At 41.9% G+C, this 19,234-nt stretch overlaps 1 protein-coding gene across 1 annotated transcript in view; it reads right to left on the bottom strand.

Annotated features, from left to right (window-relative positions):
* Positions 1 to 390: 390 nt before the first annotated feature.
* The window catches only part of dip2bb (disco-interacting protein 2 homolog Bb), a 34,880-nt gene continuing 16,036 nt past the window's right edge, over positions 391 to 19,234 (bottom strand). The window contains exons 4-38 of the mRNA XM_079186545.1: positions 17,555 to 17,680; positions 17,010 to 17,441; positions 16,601 to 16,747; positions 15,864 to 15,983; positions 14,940 to 15,137; positions 14,659 to 14,750; positions 14,444 to 14,554; positions 14,226 to 14,349; positions 14,031 to 14,140; positions 13,764 to 13,866; positions 13,603 to 13,667; positions 13,363 to 13,456; positions 13,153 to 13,272; positions 12,940 to 13,054; positions 12,428 to 12,567; positions 11,934 to 12,070; positions 11,745 to 11,825; positions 11,476 to 11,603; positions 11,129 to 11,243; positions 10,652 to 10,853; positions 9,820 to 9,932; positions 8,938 to 9,018; positions 8,665 to 8,788; positions 8,426 to 8,547; positions 7,729 to 7,840; positions 6,671 to 6,780; positions 5,483 to 5,613; positions 5,213 to 5,381; positions 4,935 to 5,105; positions 4,769 to 4,830; positions 4,518 to 4,575; positions 4,325 to 4,399; positions 4,055 to 4,229; positions 3,729 to 3,852; positions 391 to 3,522 (exon numbers count right to left, since the gene is read on the bottom strand). Of these exons, the coding sequence (XP_079042671.1) occupies positions 3,270 to 3,522; positions 3,729 to 3,852; positions 4,055 to 4,229; positions 4,325 to 4,399; positions 4,518 to 4,575; positions 4,769 to 4,830; positions 4,935 to 5,105; positions 5,213 to 5,381; positions 5,483 to 5,613; positions 6,671 to 6,780; positions 7,729 to 7,840; positions 8,426 to 8,547; positions 8,665 to 8,788; positions 8,938 to 9,018; positions 9,820 to 9,932; positions 10,652 to 10,853; positions 11,129 to 11,243; positions 11,476 to 11,603; positions 11,745 to 11,825; positions 11,934 to 12,070; positions 12,428 to 12,567; positions 12,940 to 13,054; positions 13,153 to 13,272; positions 13,363 to 13,456; positions 13,603 to 13,667; positions 13,764 to 13,866; positions 14,031 to 14,140; positions 14,226 to 14,349; positions 14,444 to 14,554; positions 14,659 to 14,750; positions 14,940 to 15,137; positions 15,864 to 15,983; positions 16,601 to 16,747; positions 17,010 to 17,441; positions 17,555 to 17,680 (4,640 nt within the window). The 3' untranslated portion in view covers positions 391 to 3,269. The remainder of the gene's footprint in view (positions 3,523 to 3,728; positions 3,853 to 4,054; positions 4,230 to 4,324; positions 4,400 to 4,517; positions 4,576 to 4,768; positions 4,831 to 4,934; positions 5,106 to 5,212; positions 5,382 to 5,482; positions 5,614 to 6,670; positions 6,781 to 7,728; positions 7,841 to 8,425; positions 8,548 to 8,664; positions 8,789 to 8,937; positions 9,019 to 9,819; positions 9,933 to 10,651; positions 10,854 to 11,128; positions 11,244 to 11,475; positions 11,604 to 11,744; positions 11,826 to 11,933; positions 12,071 to 12,427; positions 12,568 to 12,939; positions 13,055 to 13,152; positions 13,273 to 13,362; positions 13,457 to 13,602; positions 13,668 to 13,763; positions 13,867 to 14,030; positions 14,141 to 14,225; positions 14,350 to 14,443; positions 14,555 to 14,658; positions 14,751 to 14,939; positions 15,138 to 15,863; positions 15,984 to 16,600; positions 16,748 to 17,009; positions 17,442 to 17,554; positions 17,681 to 19,234) is intronic.

Here is a 19,234-nt window from a genome sequence, read left to right as displayed (position 1 = left end):
AGTGATGCATCTGCAATATTAATCCAATAATATCATATTACACTGGGGGGCATTCTGCATAGTGAATACTTTAATTTATTCTTATTATGAATGATTTTACTTCAGGTATTTTCACATTGAGATAGTATTTACACCTATTTTCGTGTCACAGATTTTGCCCTCTTGTGTTTGGTCATCTCATTTTGAAACACGACCAATCTTTTAACAAATGTTTTAAAATTCAGACTCATATTTCCCATTTTACAAGTAGCTGTCGGCCTTTTTCTGCAAGCCACTGTTTTGCGACAAAGAAATCTTTCCTGTCCATTATGACAAATTCTTAAAAATGCTTTCACTGTAAGGATGCAAGTTGTGTAATAATCAAAACTCGTGAATATCAGGACATCTGAAATGATTAAATGGTTTCGTTTATTCTGTATTACTTTCACATAAAGTATAAAACAAAGTACAACAAACCAAAATAGAAAATAAGTGAGAAAATGGGAAGGGGGTGTACCACCTTGATTTCTTAACTATACAAGTTAAAACACCTCCCTAACATTAAAGACTCATTAGTGGATCACACCCTCATGGAGCAGTATAGAATTCACCAAATAATTAATATACAACATACCAAGAGTGCATACACAAAATATTGATAGAACAGCTCAAGAGATGTTAATCCAGTCTTAAGTACACTACCGGTTAAATGTCATCAGTCCTCTGTTCTTGGTTATTACAAAATGTTTAAGCATCATGTTTATTTCACCAGACTGTGCAAGCTTTGAAATTATATTGCACTCATTGGGATTGCATAGTGTGTAACAACTCTGACGGAAGAGTGGAAACCAAAGGAAGCCCTTGTAGACTTCCCAGCGAAGCAGGTAGATGGTATATGGACACTGGCCGTCAGTAACCCCTCTTTTTGCTCATTAGGTCTGCCTTAATAACAAGGAGATTTGATTTGGACAAATGTCTACATTTTATGGGTATTATTCACAGATTGCACCAAGGGACCACCTGGTCCATTCCTGTGTTATGAGTTATGTTCCCTGAATATACAATTATTTCATACATATATATCTCATCCACTTGTGCCTCAAGCTGATTTCTTCTTGTGCTTGGCAGAATCATGCAAATGTTCTGTTGCAAATGAAGGATGCAATGTAAAAGCTAAGATGAAGTGCTATTAGTTTTTACTCTAGGTGGACTTAAACTGGGCAAAAGCAAATGCCGAGCATTATATATCTAAAGTTAGTAACACATTTAATGTAGGATCAAGTAGGGATAGTTAGTCCATAAAGTAGACACCTGCTGTAAGTACCACCAGTGCAAAGTGCAGCAATTCAATGGATTATATTTGTTTACCTTTAATGATTAAACATCTGTCTTTTATTGTGTTTGGCATGATTGTATCTTATAATGGGACAATTGCAAAAGTCTAAAATTAACAAAAACTATTTACATGTTTACATTAACTGTTCATCACTGAAATACAGAATAATCCAGAAAAAAATAACCTATAAATTATGGCAAGGAGCACAAGGAAAGCATGAGATAACAGGAAATCAAACACATTTTGCAAATACATCTTGATGCAAATATTATTTCTTTTTTTTTTCACCCTTTTTCATACAATTACTTTACTTGCCAATCAAAGATGTTTCAGCTTTGCAACTGCATTCACAAGTGCTTTTTAATCCAGTGACAGAACAAAGAAACGTATCCAGATACATGATGACTTGCATCTATTGACTACTGACTCTTTTAAGTACCGACAACAATCCTGTTAGTATTCAAAGTAATTCTTAACAAAGTTGCACAAATACAAAATACAATTCGAATGAACTTTGAGTGTGAAAAGGAAAAGGAAAGCGACAAACACTTAAACATTTGCTCTATTTTGCAATACAAAAATGAAAGTTGTGTGACTGTCTACCTATACAAAGTACAATGGCAAAGGATATTAGATAAAGGGTTGTGGGCCTATTTTTTTTATATTTTTGAACGTTTTTACAAAATAACCCGATAGCCTAAAAAGTCATGATATTGGCTTTTAGCCAAGTGTTTTTTTTCAATGGCCGACAGGAAAGTTCCCCGTCATTAACAGTGATAGTCCTCCTGGTAAACTCTCAGAATCCTCAGAATAATATATGCTCCTGAACCTTTTGTTATAATGCCTCATTGTTATAATAAAATAGATCATTTTTGAGAAAGTGCAATGTTCTATCTATCCTGACTAACAATGCTTTAAAGTTAATTATCTTTAACCTCCATTATACAACTAATATTCCATTTCAAAAGTACTGTCAAAACTGTTAAATCTTATTTACAATCCTCTCTCTGCTACAATTGTAATCCCTCAGCTGGGTCCATAAACCATCAACTGAGAGAGACAAGTCTAGCATTTATACATTTATACAATTAAAATATATCTATACAGTAACATAGTATCTAAAATACAACAGGCCTTTATAGGTACAGTACAGAATATGGCCACTTTCCTCTTTTAGTTTGATCCCTTTGGATATCGGTCAGGATTTCCACGACTAGTCAAAACCACAGGAGAGTAAACAGCCATTAATAACAGATTCATTAAAAATCAAGATAGGAATGTATGGCTGAAGTTTTATAAGGCAGGAAATATATCAGGGCAGGAACGTTGTGAAATAGTTTTTGGCTTCATTATCATGGGACAAAATAAACTTTCTAAATAATGCACACAGACTGAGATAATGGTTTGTTTTCATCTGCCCTCTATTGTTCGTCAGTGGTAGCGAGAATTGACAAGTGCTCAGGGCATGCGTTTGTGTGCGTGTAAAAAGTATTTCAAGTTGTTGATCCAAGTTTAATAGCTCTTGGTATTTGTATGGAAACAGAAGGGAAAGTATTTTACGAGGTTTGTGGTAGGTACTTAATAAGACGATGGATTTCTTTATATAGAAATAATTTCAAAAGTGGTCCTGTTGGATGTTTCACCCTTTCCATAAAAAAAAGTGCAACAGGGTTTATTTTTTCTTTGCCGTATGCAGCACAAGTTGCTTCTGTCCCATTTGCAAAATTCTATCTATAAAACACAGTGAAGAACTCCAAACATGGCAGCTCCAATCACAGACATGCAGTGGCCAATATATGCTGGTGTCACACAGGGCTGGGTGGCAATACATGTGGTTCATGCTTTTTCCTTTTCACCCTCTGCCAAAGCCGCAGTCGAGCGCCGGGGTGATGATGCAGAAGCATCCAAAATGTGGAAGCTGGATGCCTAAACAAGCCCAGACCAACACAACCCCTTACATGTTGTAAGCGACATAGATGGGATCCAGCTGGTCAGCGAGGAAAGAGTCACGAAGGTGCATGCGTTGCTTCTCTCCCCTGGAGTTGATGGGTATAACGCCGGGGTCCACAATGACCACCACACCCACGATGAGGTGGTGCTCCTCCAGGACCACGTTGGTTATCAGAGGCACCAGGTCCAGCGCATCCTGCTCTGAACCACACAGCTCTGACACCACCACCAGCAGGTTGGTCCACGTAAACACAGCACTGTGAAAAACAAGAACCCAGAAGCAATGTTAAAGGACTAGTTTGACCTTTTGGGCGTATTCGCTTTCGTCACAGTGTAATTAAATGTATGTATCACTGTGTGTCGTTGGAGCAGTTTGCATTTTGGTGGTGGATATTACTGTAGTTTCCTAAGAACATTAGTAAAGTCTTTGTCAGGTAGGTATGTAGATCAAGACCATTCTCACCTCTCAGCTATACTGCGGTGAGCCCGGGACACTGAGATTTCAATGTCAGTTGGGTGGTAGCGCAGCCCTCTAAGCTCCAAGGTCTCATCCAGTGAGCCCACCACAAAGAGAGCATCGTGCCGATCTGAGAACAGAAATACAGGCAACGTAATCCACCCAGAAAAGTATGCAGGCAAAGTAAAAGTAAATGTGTAAGCAGCCAGGAGTGTGCTTCCTGTTAAAAAGTGATAATAATCTACCTCGTAATAAACTCATCAAGATTAACTGTCTCAGTCCAATCTATTTAGTTTTAAATCTAGACTTGAGCTCCGTCAGGGTCTACTCACCCCCGTTGGCCTGCAACAGCTCCGTCCTCTTCACAAAACCCAAGTATCCCGTCCTGGCCCATAAGGTCTGCGGGTCTCCAAAGCTGAGCTTGGTGTTGAAGTGGTTGGCCTGAAGACTCTCCTCTCCGTAGATGGTGTAGTAGCCACTGGCATTGTGAGGGCTGTTTATCCAGATCTGATAGAGAGAGAGAGAGACACACACTGGGTCAGAGCTCGGTTTCAGAAGGAACAAGGCTTCACCCATCATGTTGTGTAGCATATACATCTCACCTCTCCGAGATGAGAGTCACCAAGTGGACCTCTGGTCTCTGGATTTACAATTATCACCCGAACACCTGGCAGTATCTGTAGATGAAAAACAAATAGTCATACACTGGCAACATGCACCACTTTTGACTCAATAATAATAATTCATTGAGTGAATTTGTACCATCCTTGGGTTTACATATGTAAAGCATCTCACCTTGCCAGACTCCATTAGAGGAAGACTCTGAGGCGCTCCTCTCTCCACCAGCCTCACTCTACATCAGAAGACGTATACAATCAATTTAAAATCCACACTCTATCTCTGAAACATCAGCTAAGACCCAAACTCTGCCTTAAACGGTAGGCTGGATGTAATACTTTTTAAATTTAGAAGGCTCAGTTTAGGACTCTGACGACTTGTTCGTTTAAACCGTTAAATCTCGGTTGAAATGATCCATGTGTTCTTACCTGTCATGTCGGAGGGACTTCATGTCTACATAAACCGTACAGGGATCCGGACCAGTGGTGCCCTGTAACACACAAAGAGCAGGTCCATACAGGTCCCACTGACTCTCATCTAGGTAGAACTCAAAGTGTACTTCTATGTGAAGCCAGGTTAAGTTGGTTGGTGTACCTGCAGGCAGATGGCCAGGTTAACCCGTGAACCAAAAGCAGTGCTGACAGCTCTGGACGACAGCCCGATGTCCTTAAACAGCTTTGAGAAGGAGTGTGAGAGGGCGAGCCGAGGGCGTTCCTCTGCTATCACCACGCAGCTCCGCACACATGACAGGCTCACACCACGGGCCTGAAACACACCCACACAAAATGATCAAATCCTTCAGGAATATTACATATTACATCTCTCTCTCTCTCATGTATATATATAAATATATATATATATATAGTCCTCACCTTGAGTAACTCAGTCTGAGTGCCCAGTCCTTTAGTGCAGAGCTCCATGACGGAGTAGGAGCAGAAGGTGTCTCTGATACGATACTGACTGAGCGTACTCAGCCACAGAGACAAGCAGCTCTCCAACTCGAAGGGAGGGATCAGGACGGATTGGTGACCTGAGTAAACACTAAAATACAAGACACGAGGGAGAAAAAGTGAATGATGGGGGAACACCACAACAGAGAGAACCTTACTACATAGCATGTATGTATTGTAGGTTTACTGCACCTTGCGAGGCACCACAAGACGAAGCCCAGACCACAGTAAGGGTCCAGGCAGATGGCTATTTGGCGAGAGGAGTACAGTTCACACTGCAGCTTTACGGAGCGACAAAGTGCACTGACCGCTGCATGAGAGATCTGCAACAAACAGGAAGACACATTAGAGACTCAAAGTAAAATGTCACACTGTCACTGTTGCATATCCAGGAATGATTTTCTAATGAACTTCTTTCTGTCAACCAGGGTTGCCGTCTTCTGCTTTGTGAAGACTTTTACATGCTACAGTGCAACATAGCATATGGTGGAATTCCACTACATTCGATTGAGGTATATGTACGTAAGTGGAGCCTTTGTATCTCTTCTATGATGGATTTCTCCTTGTATGTTTTGAACATCAGTGTAGAATGGCAGGTTAATAAAGACACAATTTTGTCAGACCACAATGAGTGAAATGAAAATTGTGTCAATAGGTCGATAGCCATTAGTTGGGGACAGAGGTTGTTCCAGGAAGGCAGTACAATAGATGACTGACTGATCGCTCTATCGCTCCTCAACGACAGCTTTTCCTGCTCCTGACTGATCGATCACACCACTTGCTCACCGTTTGTTTTAAGAATAAAAACATGGTGGCTGAAGCCATTCAGGATTTTATTTCTGCTCATAGCTTAAATCACATCTCACGTACCATGCAGCTGCAGAATTATGTAGACATAAAATTAAGACTGACGGAGTAACATTAGCATTTTATTGTGTTTCTGGCCCCTTGATGAATGTTTAGTCTAATATTCACTCTCTTTAGCTGCTAAGTGCTCCACTATGTGCATCTGCTTGTTTTTAACTGTGTCTGTCTGCCGTTTGGTGCTGAGCACATTTTTTACAGTGGGTTTTTAGAACAAAACAGTAAAGTTGTGTAACGGACAGCTAAACAATGAGCTGAAACTCTAAATCTCTGTAGAGCCGAGGGGAGCTGCAGATTCATGTGATCACTGTAGGTTTACACTACTGGCGATGCTTTGTAATACATTGTTTGGGAATGTTGATTATAGCCACTTTAAGGTGTGGAAAACCCTAATTTGTTGGGTCTCTACACCTTAAAGTATGAGCTAAACAGCTGTATACGCAATACCATCAGGTTAATGAATTAGGATCAAGAGCAAACACTGCAGTATTTAAAAATGAAGCTCATCGGTTTCACCTTGACCCCAGTGAGCATGCCTGTAGTGGACACACTGAAGTCCAGATAAGCAATCATCTCTGCTGTGGGCGGCTTATAGATCTGGGGAGGCCGGCGGCGAGGAAGGTCATCTGCAAAAAATGACAGTGCATGTTTTACAGGTAACAAAATAAATGTTAAATATATTGAGCAATAATGACACAACAAAAATAAACCAACCAGACGCATGTGTCTCAATTATTGCTCTCAGAGATTAATACTAGAATAAAATATCAACTCATTCCAATTCCAAAGTTGTTAGGGAAAGTTTAACAGAAGATAACACGCACATACTACAAGGAAAACAAAGTAGACGTATAGTATGCATCAAGCACTGATCTACCCACAAGTTTGTAATAACTGGAGAAAGCACTGCAGAGAAATGCTCCACTTCCTGTTTGTCTTAATGCTGCAAACGGTCCACAGTAACTGACACAAGCACTTCTGACAGCACTTTAAACACGACTCGCTTTACATTCACTATGACAACTACTACAAGCAACGGATAAGCCTTTTTTACTTTGAATTTGACCAGTCAGAAAGTAAACTGCCGTAAACATGTATTCTTAATTCAGGAGTACAGTCATGTCTTATTACAAATACATGAGTGTTCACGAAACATCTGTTATGAAACTCTGAACAGCTAATGTGGATTTAGGGTTAAAATATGTGTTAATGTTGAACTATGGACTGATGGTGGCGTCAAAGGAAGTGGTTTTTTTCTTTATAAAATTAATTTGCAATACTTTGGAGTATTACAAAGTCCTGTTGATAAATGACCTCATGGTATACACACATGGTAAAGTTTTGCCTGAGCATGAGAATTTTCACAGAAGACATTTTGACGTGTCACAGTAGAAAAGTCACAGGTGTAGATAATAAAGTTAATGATAACTTTCATATAGCTGCTTCAGTCATGATGCTTCACACCGTCATGACTTACAGGGACAATTATAGAACAGAGCCATAGTTAATGTTACTAGTAACACCTGAGCTTCTCCTGCTATGACGAGAAGAAATGTTATCTTTTGTTTTCTTACCTGTGTCAATGATTGTTGGCCACGTTTTAATGTTAACAGAAGCAGCAGCCTCTTTGGAGCGCAGAGTCCTCATGAGACTTTGAGTGGTGAGGATACATGCAGCTTTACTGACCTGGTAACAAAACATAAGCATTTTTCATTTGAATTGGAGAAGCTGCTACATATTGCCAGTAATCTAATTAAAACATCCATAAGCACACATACACCAATGCACATAACATACCTTTCATAGCCCGACTGATTTTTAAGGCGGATACAATATTGATTTTTTAAGAATAAACACAAACATTAGACAAAACAAACATTTCCGATCCCTTAATTTTTACCTTTTTAAGATTTTAAGTGGGACATTTCACGGTTACGAAATATAAAATCCAACTTATAAAAGGGACACACGTTCAGTCTATGCAATTTTCAGGTCAGGTCCTTAGTCAGATTTGTTTGTCTGTTGGGATATAGGTCTAACCTTGCTGAAACAATGTTATTCAATTACGTAACGGATCATAACAGTCATGCTCTTTTAGGTAGCAGGGTCATCACAGGTGTCCAATGTCTCCAAGTTATTTCTTATAATATCTAAGCCTCAACTGAAAAGTCCCCTAATACTAGGATTAAATAAATACACACACATGTAAGTACACACAAACCCACAAGCATGTAATAAGACACATGCATGAGCAAAAGAGCACACACTCACATCAATAATCATGCGGACAGTAGGCAGCGTGGCTGCCAGGTTCTGAGGATGAGGTGGTCTGACATTTACGGGAACACATCCAGCGTAAAGGCAGCCGTAGAAGGCAGCTATCAAATCAATTCCTGAGAGAACGATAGAGGACAAATGGTGGAGTGAATAAAAGAAGAGAAAACTCACTATAATTAATCGTAAGGGGATTAATAGCTAGACACAGACAGGAAGCAAGAGGCAGAACGCACCAGGAGGATAAAGCAGAACTACGTTCTCTCCGGTGTTGATGCTGCCTTTCTCAGTGAGCGCTGCAGCTATCTTCTCCGCTCGCTTGTGAAGCTGGACGCAGGTCGCTGTGCTCACTGTGACACCCTGAAAGACAGGAGTAATACACAGAGACAGGGATACAACGTCACCAACAACACAAGCAGTAATTCATGCAGCAACATCATCAATCTTGTGCATCGCAGTCCAAGTATACATAATGTGTTTCTCAGCATATAAACAGATCAGTTTGATACCTTGGCATTAAGAAGAACAAAGAGGACGTGGTCTGCGTCTGTCTGTGCCCTCCACTGTAGAGCCTCTGTCAAATACTGATGCTGAAATAAAAGGAAATAATAATTAGATATGTATGTACTGTATATCTGAAGTTGTGCTTTAATAGACTTTAGAAATTATTACAAACACGATCATGGAGAGCTTATACAGGGAGGAGTTTAGTGCTGATGGAACAATTTAACACACCTGAATAAAACAAAATAAGCTGGGGCTCAGAGACTGCATACCTCAGTACACAGCTGTCTGGCATAAATGATCTCTTGCCAACGTGCAAATAATTTACACCACATACTCTGAGCCAACACAGCTCTTAAAATAATGAACAATAACTTGAAAGGAACCTTTGCAGTAAAACAAGGGAAAGCTACAGAAGGTGCATATCTTGTAACGCAGATAATAACAATAAACATGCAAAGCTTTGCCTGTGTCACACTTTAACACAAGCACACAAAATAAAACCACGATACAAGAATGTGACAAGAATGAACAAAGGCGTGGGGGAAGATGCCAGAAGGGGCATTCTTACCATCACAGTGGGCCACATACAGAGCTACATCCAGAGAGTGACGAGAGCAGAAAGAGAGAAGAGTCCAGGTTTTTTCTTATATCTATAAAACTGAGCTTTGTTTGAGCCTGAACTATTGTTACACTGGCAGTGGGAAGTCTTCAAACTTAGCTATCCACCATTATAACACAGTATGAGCATCGGTACTGATCCTGTGTTTCCTGCTGATGCTAAGAGGACATGCATGCGTCTCTTTAGAAAGTGGGAATGTGTTTTGAAGTAGTCAGATAAAGAGTTAGTGGGTGGTTGAAAGTGAGAGTATTTATGGTCACGCTACCTTCCGCACAAGATCCTGGTCTTCGATCATGCCGAGGTCCCTGCCTGTAGCCTGGGCAATCCTCTTCCCTGCTACCAGGTTGCCCACCATCACGGACGCGGGACCAACACCAACTACAAGAGAAACAGTGTGTGAAATGGAGCAAAAATATTTAGTGTGAGAGAGAGATATAGATAAGAGGAGAGATAAAAGGAAATTGTCATCACATTGTATTCATGATATATTCTTCTTTTTCATTGTATTTTTTCATGTATTTTTTTTAGTTTTGAATGTACTGCTGTCTATTGATTGCTTAGTTTTTCTGCTCATTTTGTGTGCTTCTTGACTATTTTTGTCTTTTTCATTTTTTGCTATTGTTTGTTTTTCTCAAAAAGTTAAGGGGCGGTCCGTTGTATAAAGCTGAGGCTTCTTGAACTCTGCAAAGACATTTCTAATTTTGTCATAATCTGGATTTTATGCAGTCTTATGTGAGTGCAAATTTAAAAGAGGATTGGAAAATAGAAATGATCGTAACAAGGGACATTTCAAAATAAAGCACCCAAGAAAACCTCAATTGTAATCCTGTCAGAATGTTACACACAGATGTTTAATGGTGGCTGTGCTCAAGTATGCCGATTGCGTGACATTAGTCGAACTTTGCCACAGCCAGAGGCCAACGTGGCAGAAACATTGCTTTCCCAAATTCAGAAACAGTTATGTGTGCGTTATGTAACACTACTGACCATGCTCTAATTTCACAAAACACTTCATAACCCTGACTGACTCTCACAGGCGGAACATCAACAACGTCTCTGAGCTTTGGGGTTTCTGTCTGCAGACAAGCGTTGCCTACCGGGCTGCTTCTGGCGGGGCTTGGGCAGGTTGGTGACACACGTATGGGGACACATTAGGATGTTGCAGGGGTGCAGGTTGCCATCTAAGAAGAACTGCTTGGTGTCAGAGATGTGGATGCCACCCAGGGGTGTTTTAGGTAAGGTGTTGGCCGGAACCAGAGCCAGACAGTAGAGGCCAACCTGGTGGATGCTGTCGATAGCCTGCAGAGGACAGTTGCTTACAAAATAACTAATAACACAAAATTATTTATTATTTATAAGACTTATAAGATTGGTTGACAGAATGATGCTTTTGTCTCTATATTACAGACACACTGGATGATAGTGTTATTACCTATCAATACTAACAAGTGATTTATTGTGCTTTAATTATTATATTTAAATACAAAATAAGATGTGTATATTGTTTCCTGTTACATGCATAAAAGCTGCTTTCACAATAAAAGCATGTGAAAGAAGATGATGAGCTGATTTACCTGAAGCACTCGGCTCATCCACTGGAAGCTGTCCTCTTCGCTGGCGTCTGGCCTCTGCTCCGCCACAATCACTACCCTCTCATCATAAAACACTGTGACTGAAAACACAGCGATCCTGAAACACAGAAAAACACACACAAAAATGTTGAAGACTATTCAGAGGGGGTGGAAGTCAGAGATCTACAGATAGCGCCACCATTACATCCAGTGTTACCCTGTTTTGGTCAGCTGTGCTTCTCTTGTACCACCAGGTGTCAGTAATGATGAATTAGAATCCACACTTTACCACCAGAGCACCATTTTTCCACTCACACTTTGTATTAAGAGGAATTTAGTGGTCTCCTCACCTCCCACGGTACACGGTCTTGACTGGCTCCACGGCGAGAGCGGTGGCCACCAGGTCATCAGCATTGTGTCTCCGCCCGCTCACCATCAGCAGACCCTCGATCTTCCCCACCACAAAGATCAGACTGCCCTGCACGGAGCGGGAGGATACACAGCGGGGTCATTATACTGTAAGTATACAGACCCTTTCAAAGACCGAGAGAGAAGCATGGTTCCCAGGACGGCTCAAGTGACCACAGAGGTTGAACTGTAATGAAACGGTCCTACTTACTGGGCCAACGAACCCCAGGAGTCCTGACCGCACAAATGGTATCTCTCCAATGGGAACTCCATTAGCGTTAACCGGTATCACCTGAACACAACCGCACAGAAATGATGGAAAAACACCACAGAAAGAAACAAATTCATTGTTTGATTGTATCAGCACAGGCGAGTTGTAAATGTAATTTTACTTTCATACCTCAAAGGTGTTTTTGGTGACCCCAGGCAGGCCGTAGTACATGTTGCCTCCAGCACGGGAGTTGATTATTATCTCACCGATCTCATCTGTTTTACACAGCTGAGGAGGCCCGTCTGGCTTAACAATGCACATCAGAGCTGGAGACACACAAAGGACGCATTCAGACAACTAATACACTTCATGAATTTACATTGCACATTTCAGCCCAGTTTTTTGGACTACATGACCTTTTCCTTCTGGACAATAAAGTTTAATCTTAGTGAGTCCCATTTTCTTCTGTATTGTAAATACGTGCCACGAATATTTTAAAGTGTCAGTATGTCATTAAATGGTTTGCATGTGTAGCAGGTGTAGGTGTAGGCTTATTGAGGCTTACATTTCTGACATACTGTAGCTCAAGAATGCTTTTTTGGCAGCTCTTTACACTAGCACTCATCTTTCATTTGTTTTTGATGGTTTCCTTTTGACTCGTTTATCTTTCCTTCTACCCTCACCTCCAGGCATGACATGCCCCACGTCTTGTACAGTCAGGGCGGAGTTCTTGTCCTCTGTGTTGACCCTGATGACACCGTGGCTCAGGCCGCCCAGGGAAAGAATGGCCCGGGCTGGGAGGGGTGTGCCCGGTACTCCCGGTCTACACAGGGGAGAGTTTGATTAATCTTGAGCATTTCCATCCATCCCATCTGTTCTTACAGTTAGCCATCTGCCCACCCACCCATGTACAACACCACATACGACAGTCTTCATCTCCATCCAATCTGCTACACCAGTAAACATTTTAATCAACTTTGAGTGAAGCAGTGTGTCATGCTTTTCCTTTGTCTTTCATTAATCGTGATGTCCTTTCATGGACCTTGAATTGAAATGGAGGGCGGGAAGAAGGAAGAAATGGGAGGTAGGTAGGACTAGGGACTTAGAAGAAGGAAGGGGTTTAATATTATTTTGTGTTTGTCTTTTTCCTCTCATAAAATGCTACACAAAAAGAAAGTATGGGTCAGCCACATACCTGCGTATAGCTACTGTCATAGCCTCAGGTGAGGTGGCACAGGGACAGATGACCTCAGGTTTCAGCCCGTGGGACTGAAACACGTTCAGGAAGGCGTCACAAGAAGACACCGACCCTTGACAGCAAAAGATAGGGAATTCAATGCATTATATCTAATTTGTGTCGTTTGAAAAGACCTAGTTTTACAAAGCTGGAGCGTCACAAAGTACTCACAGGGGTTAGCACCATCGGCAACAATCAGCATACGTAATGACGCCAGACTGGTGTCTCTCTGTTCCCGATGAGCCATCATGGCCCAGTGTAGATCACGGCACTTCACCAAAGCTATCCGAGCTGCACAAGAATAGTGGCATGTCATGTTATGTTAAACATTTATCATATTATACTTTTACATGGCTACACTCATGCTGATAGCAGTGTTACCTTTGTGGATGTGGACCCTCTGTACCCAGGAGAGAGGACAAGCCTTCATTACTGCGTAGGGAACACTGATAGTGTGTATCCTGTTCATCACAGCCTGGAAACAAACAAAACACGATTAAACAGCTAATACACTATAATACTTATTATTTTTCTCATCATAACAAAGCCCCACATTGGTTCATTCTACTAAAATGAGTTCTAAAATTACAGAAAAAGTAAAAAGCATCCCTACAACCTTACCGTGAGAACTCCATGCCACAGGCCTATATCCTTTTTAAAGTCCAGGACGTTCACCAAAGTTTCCCCTGAAAGTGAAGGAAGACACAAGCGACTTCAGACTCATAACAAGTATGTTGATGAGCAAAGCTTCAGGTAATGGACGATGACAAGTCTTCACTCACCCTCGCAGTAGTTGCAGGCCTGGGTCAGCGCTTGGCAGTGGGTCAACATGGCTACTTTAGACACAGCCACACCCACCACTGTGCCATCTTTACTCGCCTTGTACTAAACAGAGAGGAAACACGGGAGTACATGTGAATACTTGTGCAAACCCGCAACACGCTTTACCTTTATCAACATTCAGGTCGGCCAGTTATACAATATCGTCTCCCTAAAAGCAGGAACTGGTTAATGCAATCAGCTGACCCACCAGCAAGCCGCTCTGTTACCTCTATATATGCAGGGTCAGTGTTGGCAGTGGGGATGTGCGGCTGCCAGTCTTTGGAAGGCTTGGTCAGGTATTTTGAGTCTGTCACCACCCACTTTAGTCGAGGCCAGCCTATCAGAGAAAGGCATCAGTGAAGTCAAGTAAAATTAATAAAAGAGTACGGTATTTGTTTATCAAGATAAATGAAAGAGCTGACCTTTAAACTGCTGTATTTCCCCGGTGGGTGTTTTGGGTAAACCCTTCAGACAGATCTCACTGGTCAGAGCCAGACCAACACCACAGCTACCGAGCAGAAACCCCACCTGGCAGATACCGGCATCCTAAAAATACCACACACACAAAAATAAATTCATAATTAAACAGAAAAAAATAGGTCTGTACTCACAAAATGAACATGTTTGATGGATTTCTTACTTTGCGAGACAGTGGTACTTCAATAGGTACAGGTATAACTTCAGCTAGGAGGCAGCCGTAGAAGGCCACCCAGAACATACCAGGGTCGCTGTTGGGGAACACCAGCGCCACCTACCAAGACATTCAACTTCACATTCAGCGCCTTGTGCTGCAAAACGTTGTATACCTTTGTGCTTCATTTGTTTGTTGTGTGCATTGTGTGTCAGCTCAATCACCTTGTCTCCAGGTTTGAGGATTTGCTCGTTCTTGGTGCCCAGCTTGTTCAGGAGGGTGTACGCCAGCTTCACGCTGCGACTCCACAGTTTCCCTAACAGACAGAAGGTGGAGCGGGGAGGAGGTTAGTTAGAAGGGGAGGTTATATGTCTTACCACTGCCAAAATAAATCTCATTTCACAGAGTACACACATCTCTCTATAGTCAAAATTAGCTCTTAACAGGAACTCATTAGAAATAGCTCTCAACAAAGCATTAGCAGATCAAGAGTCATGTTTCTCACCATATGTCAGTGTATAGAGCGGTTTGCCCGTGATGTCGAGCGCGGTGAGGGCGGGGCTCTTTCCCTGAGTGGCCCCCCAACGAGCCAACGCTGCCTGCAGGGCTGGGGGCCAATTACTGACCACTCCCAAAGGCTCCCCTTTCACCAGGATGATCTGACGGCCCTCCGGCTTGGGTGTGTTGGGGTCTGGCTGGGGCACTGTGAGAGAGACAACAGAACATGTATGAGACAGATTAATGAGGTTGATCAAGGATTCCAGCAGGATAAAATGCAGTCCATACATCATTGCTGGCCTGTACTCTAAGTCGGTTTCACTGATTCAGCCTATTGATTGGCTTTCTCTTTCCTCTGTCTTTCCTAATCTGTCTTCTTCTCTGTTCAATCGTCTACAAATTAAAAAGAAAATGGTTGAAACAATTTTATCCCCAAGTCTTCAGATCACAACAAACTGTACTGATAATTTGTGGTAACTTTGGTAAGACTGACTGTAATGTATTATAAACATACTTATAATGTGTAATAATGTGCTTATAGCACAGAAAAATAGTTATAATCACTCATAAATATTTATAATGCTTTAAACTATAATCATAACACATTATGAAACATTTTATAATTACTTATACGGTCAAGTTTCATAGCACTTGTACTTAGTACTTCATTTGTAACCCAAAAGTTTAACATATCAAGGGGTTATAATTGATCTATAAAGCATTAGTAAACAATTTATTAACCATTAATATAGCAATATGTTACAATTTATAAACACTTAATAAATGTTGGCTTGTCAGTTGCATCCAAAATGTATTTTTTAAATACGATGTGATGTAGTACAGTTTTTGAAATATATAAACAACGTTCCAAGTCACTTGAGTAGAAATTTAAGGGAACACTGTCGTCAAAATGTTTCCTGAAGATGCGTACCTTCAACGATCTCCTCAGCGTCGTCGGTGAAGAACTCGCTGAGAGGGGGCCTCTTGGGCCTCTTCAGGGTGTTGAGCAGCTGCTGGATCTTCGTGGACACTCTGCTGTTCACAGGAACTCCTACAAGGTGGATGAAGGCGGAGAGGGGCAGTGGTGAGACAAACACAGTCTCACACCCAATGGCTTGAACATCAACATTTTACCATCTCATTGTCTGCTGCTCTTCATCCCATTACACAAGAGACTGTATTCTTTAGTGAAGACTGAATTGACAATAACATCTTTTCATATCTTGTGGGAATGAAAACCAGCTCACGTAGGTGGCAACAACACGAGGAAAACAGTGACAGCTGGGTAAAGGTTGTTTTTTTGGTTTGGGATCACACGTGAGGAGTCATTCTGTGTGTGGCTGTTGATTCTGTGGCATTCATTTTGATAATCATTCATTAAAAACAAGGGTGGAGAGTAAGGGTAAAACAGTAGACACAGGAGGCTACAGACATTATACATTAAGGTGTTTCCTTACTCTGGATATTACCTCTTCCTATTAGGCAGTCAAATAAACGTGACAGGGTAGAGAAAGATCGAGAAGAAAGAAAGCAATAAAGTCTGATTAATGATTTGTCATGGTTGGAGGTCAACACTTATTTCGAAGAGAGATTTGTGAGTGGAGTCAGACACAAACTCCCTCAAAGACACACAAACAAATAAAAAACGATATGCGGCGTAGTCGTTACCGTCCGCAGTCTCCATCATGCTCGAGCGGCTCTGTCCACGGCTCATCCCTCGGACCACAGCGTTGGAGGTTAGGTCGACCCGTGGGCCTCTGGATGGGGGGGCCACAGCTGTAACATCTGGAGGGGGGGCGCTGTTTTCTGAGGGGGCTGCAGGTGAAGCAAGGGAGGACAGTCTGAACGATGCCATCCTAAAGTTTCAGCTTGCTTTCTAATTACAATACCAGGCACTGGATAATAAGATGTACAGCTATAACACTAAGCAAAACCTAATTTCAGTCAACATTTTAAGATAATGTTCTTTTGAATGTATAACTCTTTCAGTTGAATAGCCGCTACATGTGTTATTAACAACTATACCAATAACAGAAATGGTGTCCACAAACATCTTAGTCATAAATTAGTGTCTCACCAACGCGACTGTGAGCCAGCATGTCCGTCACAGCTGCAGTGTGGGCTGAGGGCTGAGGCTGGTGCTGGTGCTGCGGCTGGAGCTGCGGCTGGAGCTGCGGCTGGTGCTGCGGCTGGTGCTGCGGCTGGTGCTGCGGCTGGAGCTGCGGCTGGTGCTGCGGCTGGTGCTGCGGCTGGTAGTGAGGTTGATACAGTGGTTGGTACTGCGGCTTGTACTGAGGCTGAGGCTGAGACTTAGGCTGGCTCTGAGGCTGCGGCTTGGCCTCTCCGTGGGACAAGGTGGAGGAGGCCGAGGAGGAGGTGGAGGAGCCCTGGACGGTGCGGTTGATCCAAGAGTCCGGGCTTTGCAGGTTGGGATTGAGCAAAGGCAGAGGAAGGACCACTGATGACTGCCTGCGCACAGACGTTTCATCTTCAGATCCTGATGAGGAGTCTGAGAGCAAAAAAGAGAGAGAGCCCAAAGTAGGAATATTCAGCACTGTATCTTCCTAGCTAAATCTCAAAAATTGTTACGGAAGAGTAGGAGGACTCTCCTTCCTGTCCTACCTGGTGGTGTGCGGGTTGCGATGGGAGACTGGACATAAGTGGAGCGTCGTTTGGTAGGCATGGGCAGTGCCATCTTCTCTTCCTTATGTTTAGCCAGGGCAGCTTGTACTGCCTCAGTATGGATATCTGCACAGACAGAAAACAAAACACACTTTGAGTTTGGAATGGCAGCTTTGGATCTGGTTCAAAGCAAAGAAACAATGAAGAAAGCAATGAAAACAGCTCATTAGCTCAAACATCAAGAGCCAGTTTGCAAAAAAGACTAAAAAGGTGCTAAGCATAGCGGGGGCAATTGTAAATGCAGTGACGTGAACTATATGTAAAAGTATTTTTGGACAGTAGAAAAAAATCAGGTTGTGATAAGAAGAAAATGTAATATTATTGTTGGTAAAAAAAATAAAAAAAATCTAATTAAACAATCCGAGAAGGAAAAATCAGTGATTACTCTTCTCTCAGCTCATAAACACATTCAACCTACGACGACTTGAGGTGAAACATCACAAGATAAGTGAGTTTGGTCACCTCTGCCTCATTCTTTTCCAGATATATTTGTCAGCAACATTCAAGGTTTGTTTCAGTGAGATATTGTTGATGAAGAAACAGTTCATTAGAATATCAGGAGAAAATCCTAAGAGGATGACTGTGTTTTTCCACTGACAGAGGAAACCACGAGAGAGACAAGCTGTGATTTAACCCACACACTTGCCTACACACTGTAATAAGTGCAGAGATACTCTCACTTGATGACACCCACAGGCACATTAAAAAGGACCATACGAACACATTCAGACTACGTAACAAAACATGTGCAACAAAAGCCCACTCGCTGACAAATCACACACGTATTTACTCGGGGGACACAGTTTCCATTCAACACTTTTAAATAAACCATCAAGCACAGCTCATCACACAGCAACAGAGGGGGCATAATTACATAACTCGTTGTTGAATAGACTGCTCGGGAATAAATCATGTTCATAATGTGCCATCGTCCACCCTCACACAGGGCAGACTCCTTGCACATGTCTGTGAGGATGAGGGCTGTCTCTGTGGCGATAAGTACGGTGGGGTGTGTGGAGGCTCCTGATGTATGGGGCGGCTGAAGGCCTTAACCTGGTATTGTCTTTCATACGTACCTCTTTGGTTTACTATTACACATATGAAACATGAATGTGTAACTGTAGAGGCAGCAGTGCTGACACTGTTGTTTAAGAGGAGTAATAACTGGAGGAGGCTATGAGAGGCAATTAAAGTAAGGGTGTTAAACTTTCTCTGCAGGCCATAAAATGATGAGTGCTTTAATATTTTAGTATTCCAGTTTCTCGTTGTTGCAGTGTTTTGTTATTTGTTCACTATTATGTGTTTGTGCTGGGTCTCTTTTAAAACTCTCCATGTTTTAGCCATGCTAGCAGTGTAGCTCCGGGGATGGCATTGGTTGTCTGTCTGACTGTATTATCTCATCAACTTTGCCATGTACACACATTTATAGTTCCCAGAGGATGAATCTTAGACTTTGGTGATCACCTGACCTTTCCTCTAGCGCCACAAACAGGTCAAATTTTGTATTTGTTAGATTTCTCGGTTTATAGCCTGCTACACTAAAGACATTCCCATCAACCGGAGCTGTAGTTTGTGTTGAGTGCTAATCAGCATATGTTAGCATGCCAAATTGCTTAAGCA

Source organism: Pholis gunnellus (genome assembly GCF_910591455.1).
Source record: "Pholis gunnellus genome assembly, chromosome: 3".
NCBI classification, from domain to species: Eukaryota; Metazoa; Chordata; class Actinopteri; order Perciformes; family Pholidae; genus Pholis; species Pholis gunnellus.
The sequence above is the reverse complement of the archived record's forward strand: the minus strand, read 5'-3'. Positions and strand labels throughout refer to the sequence as shown.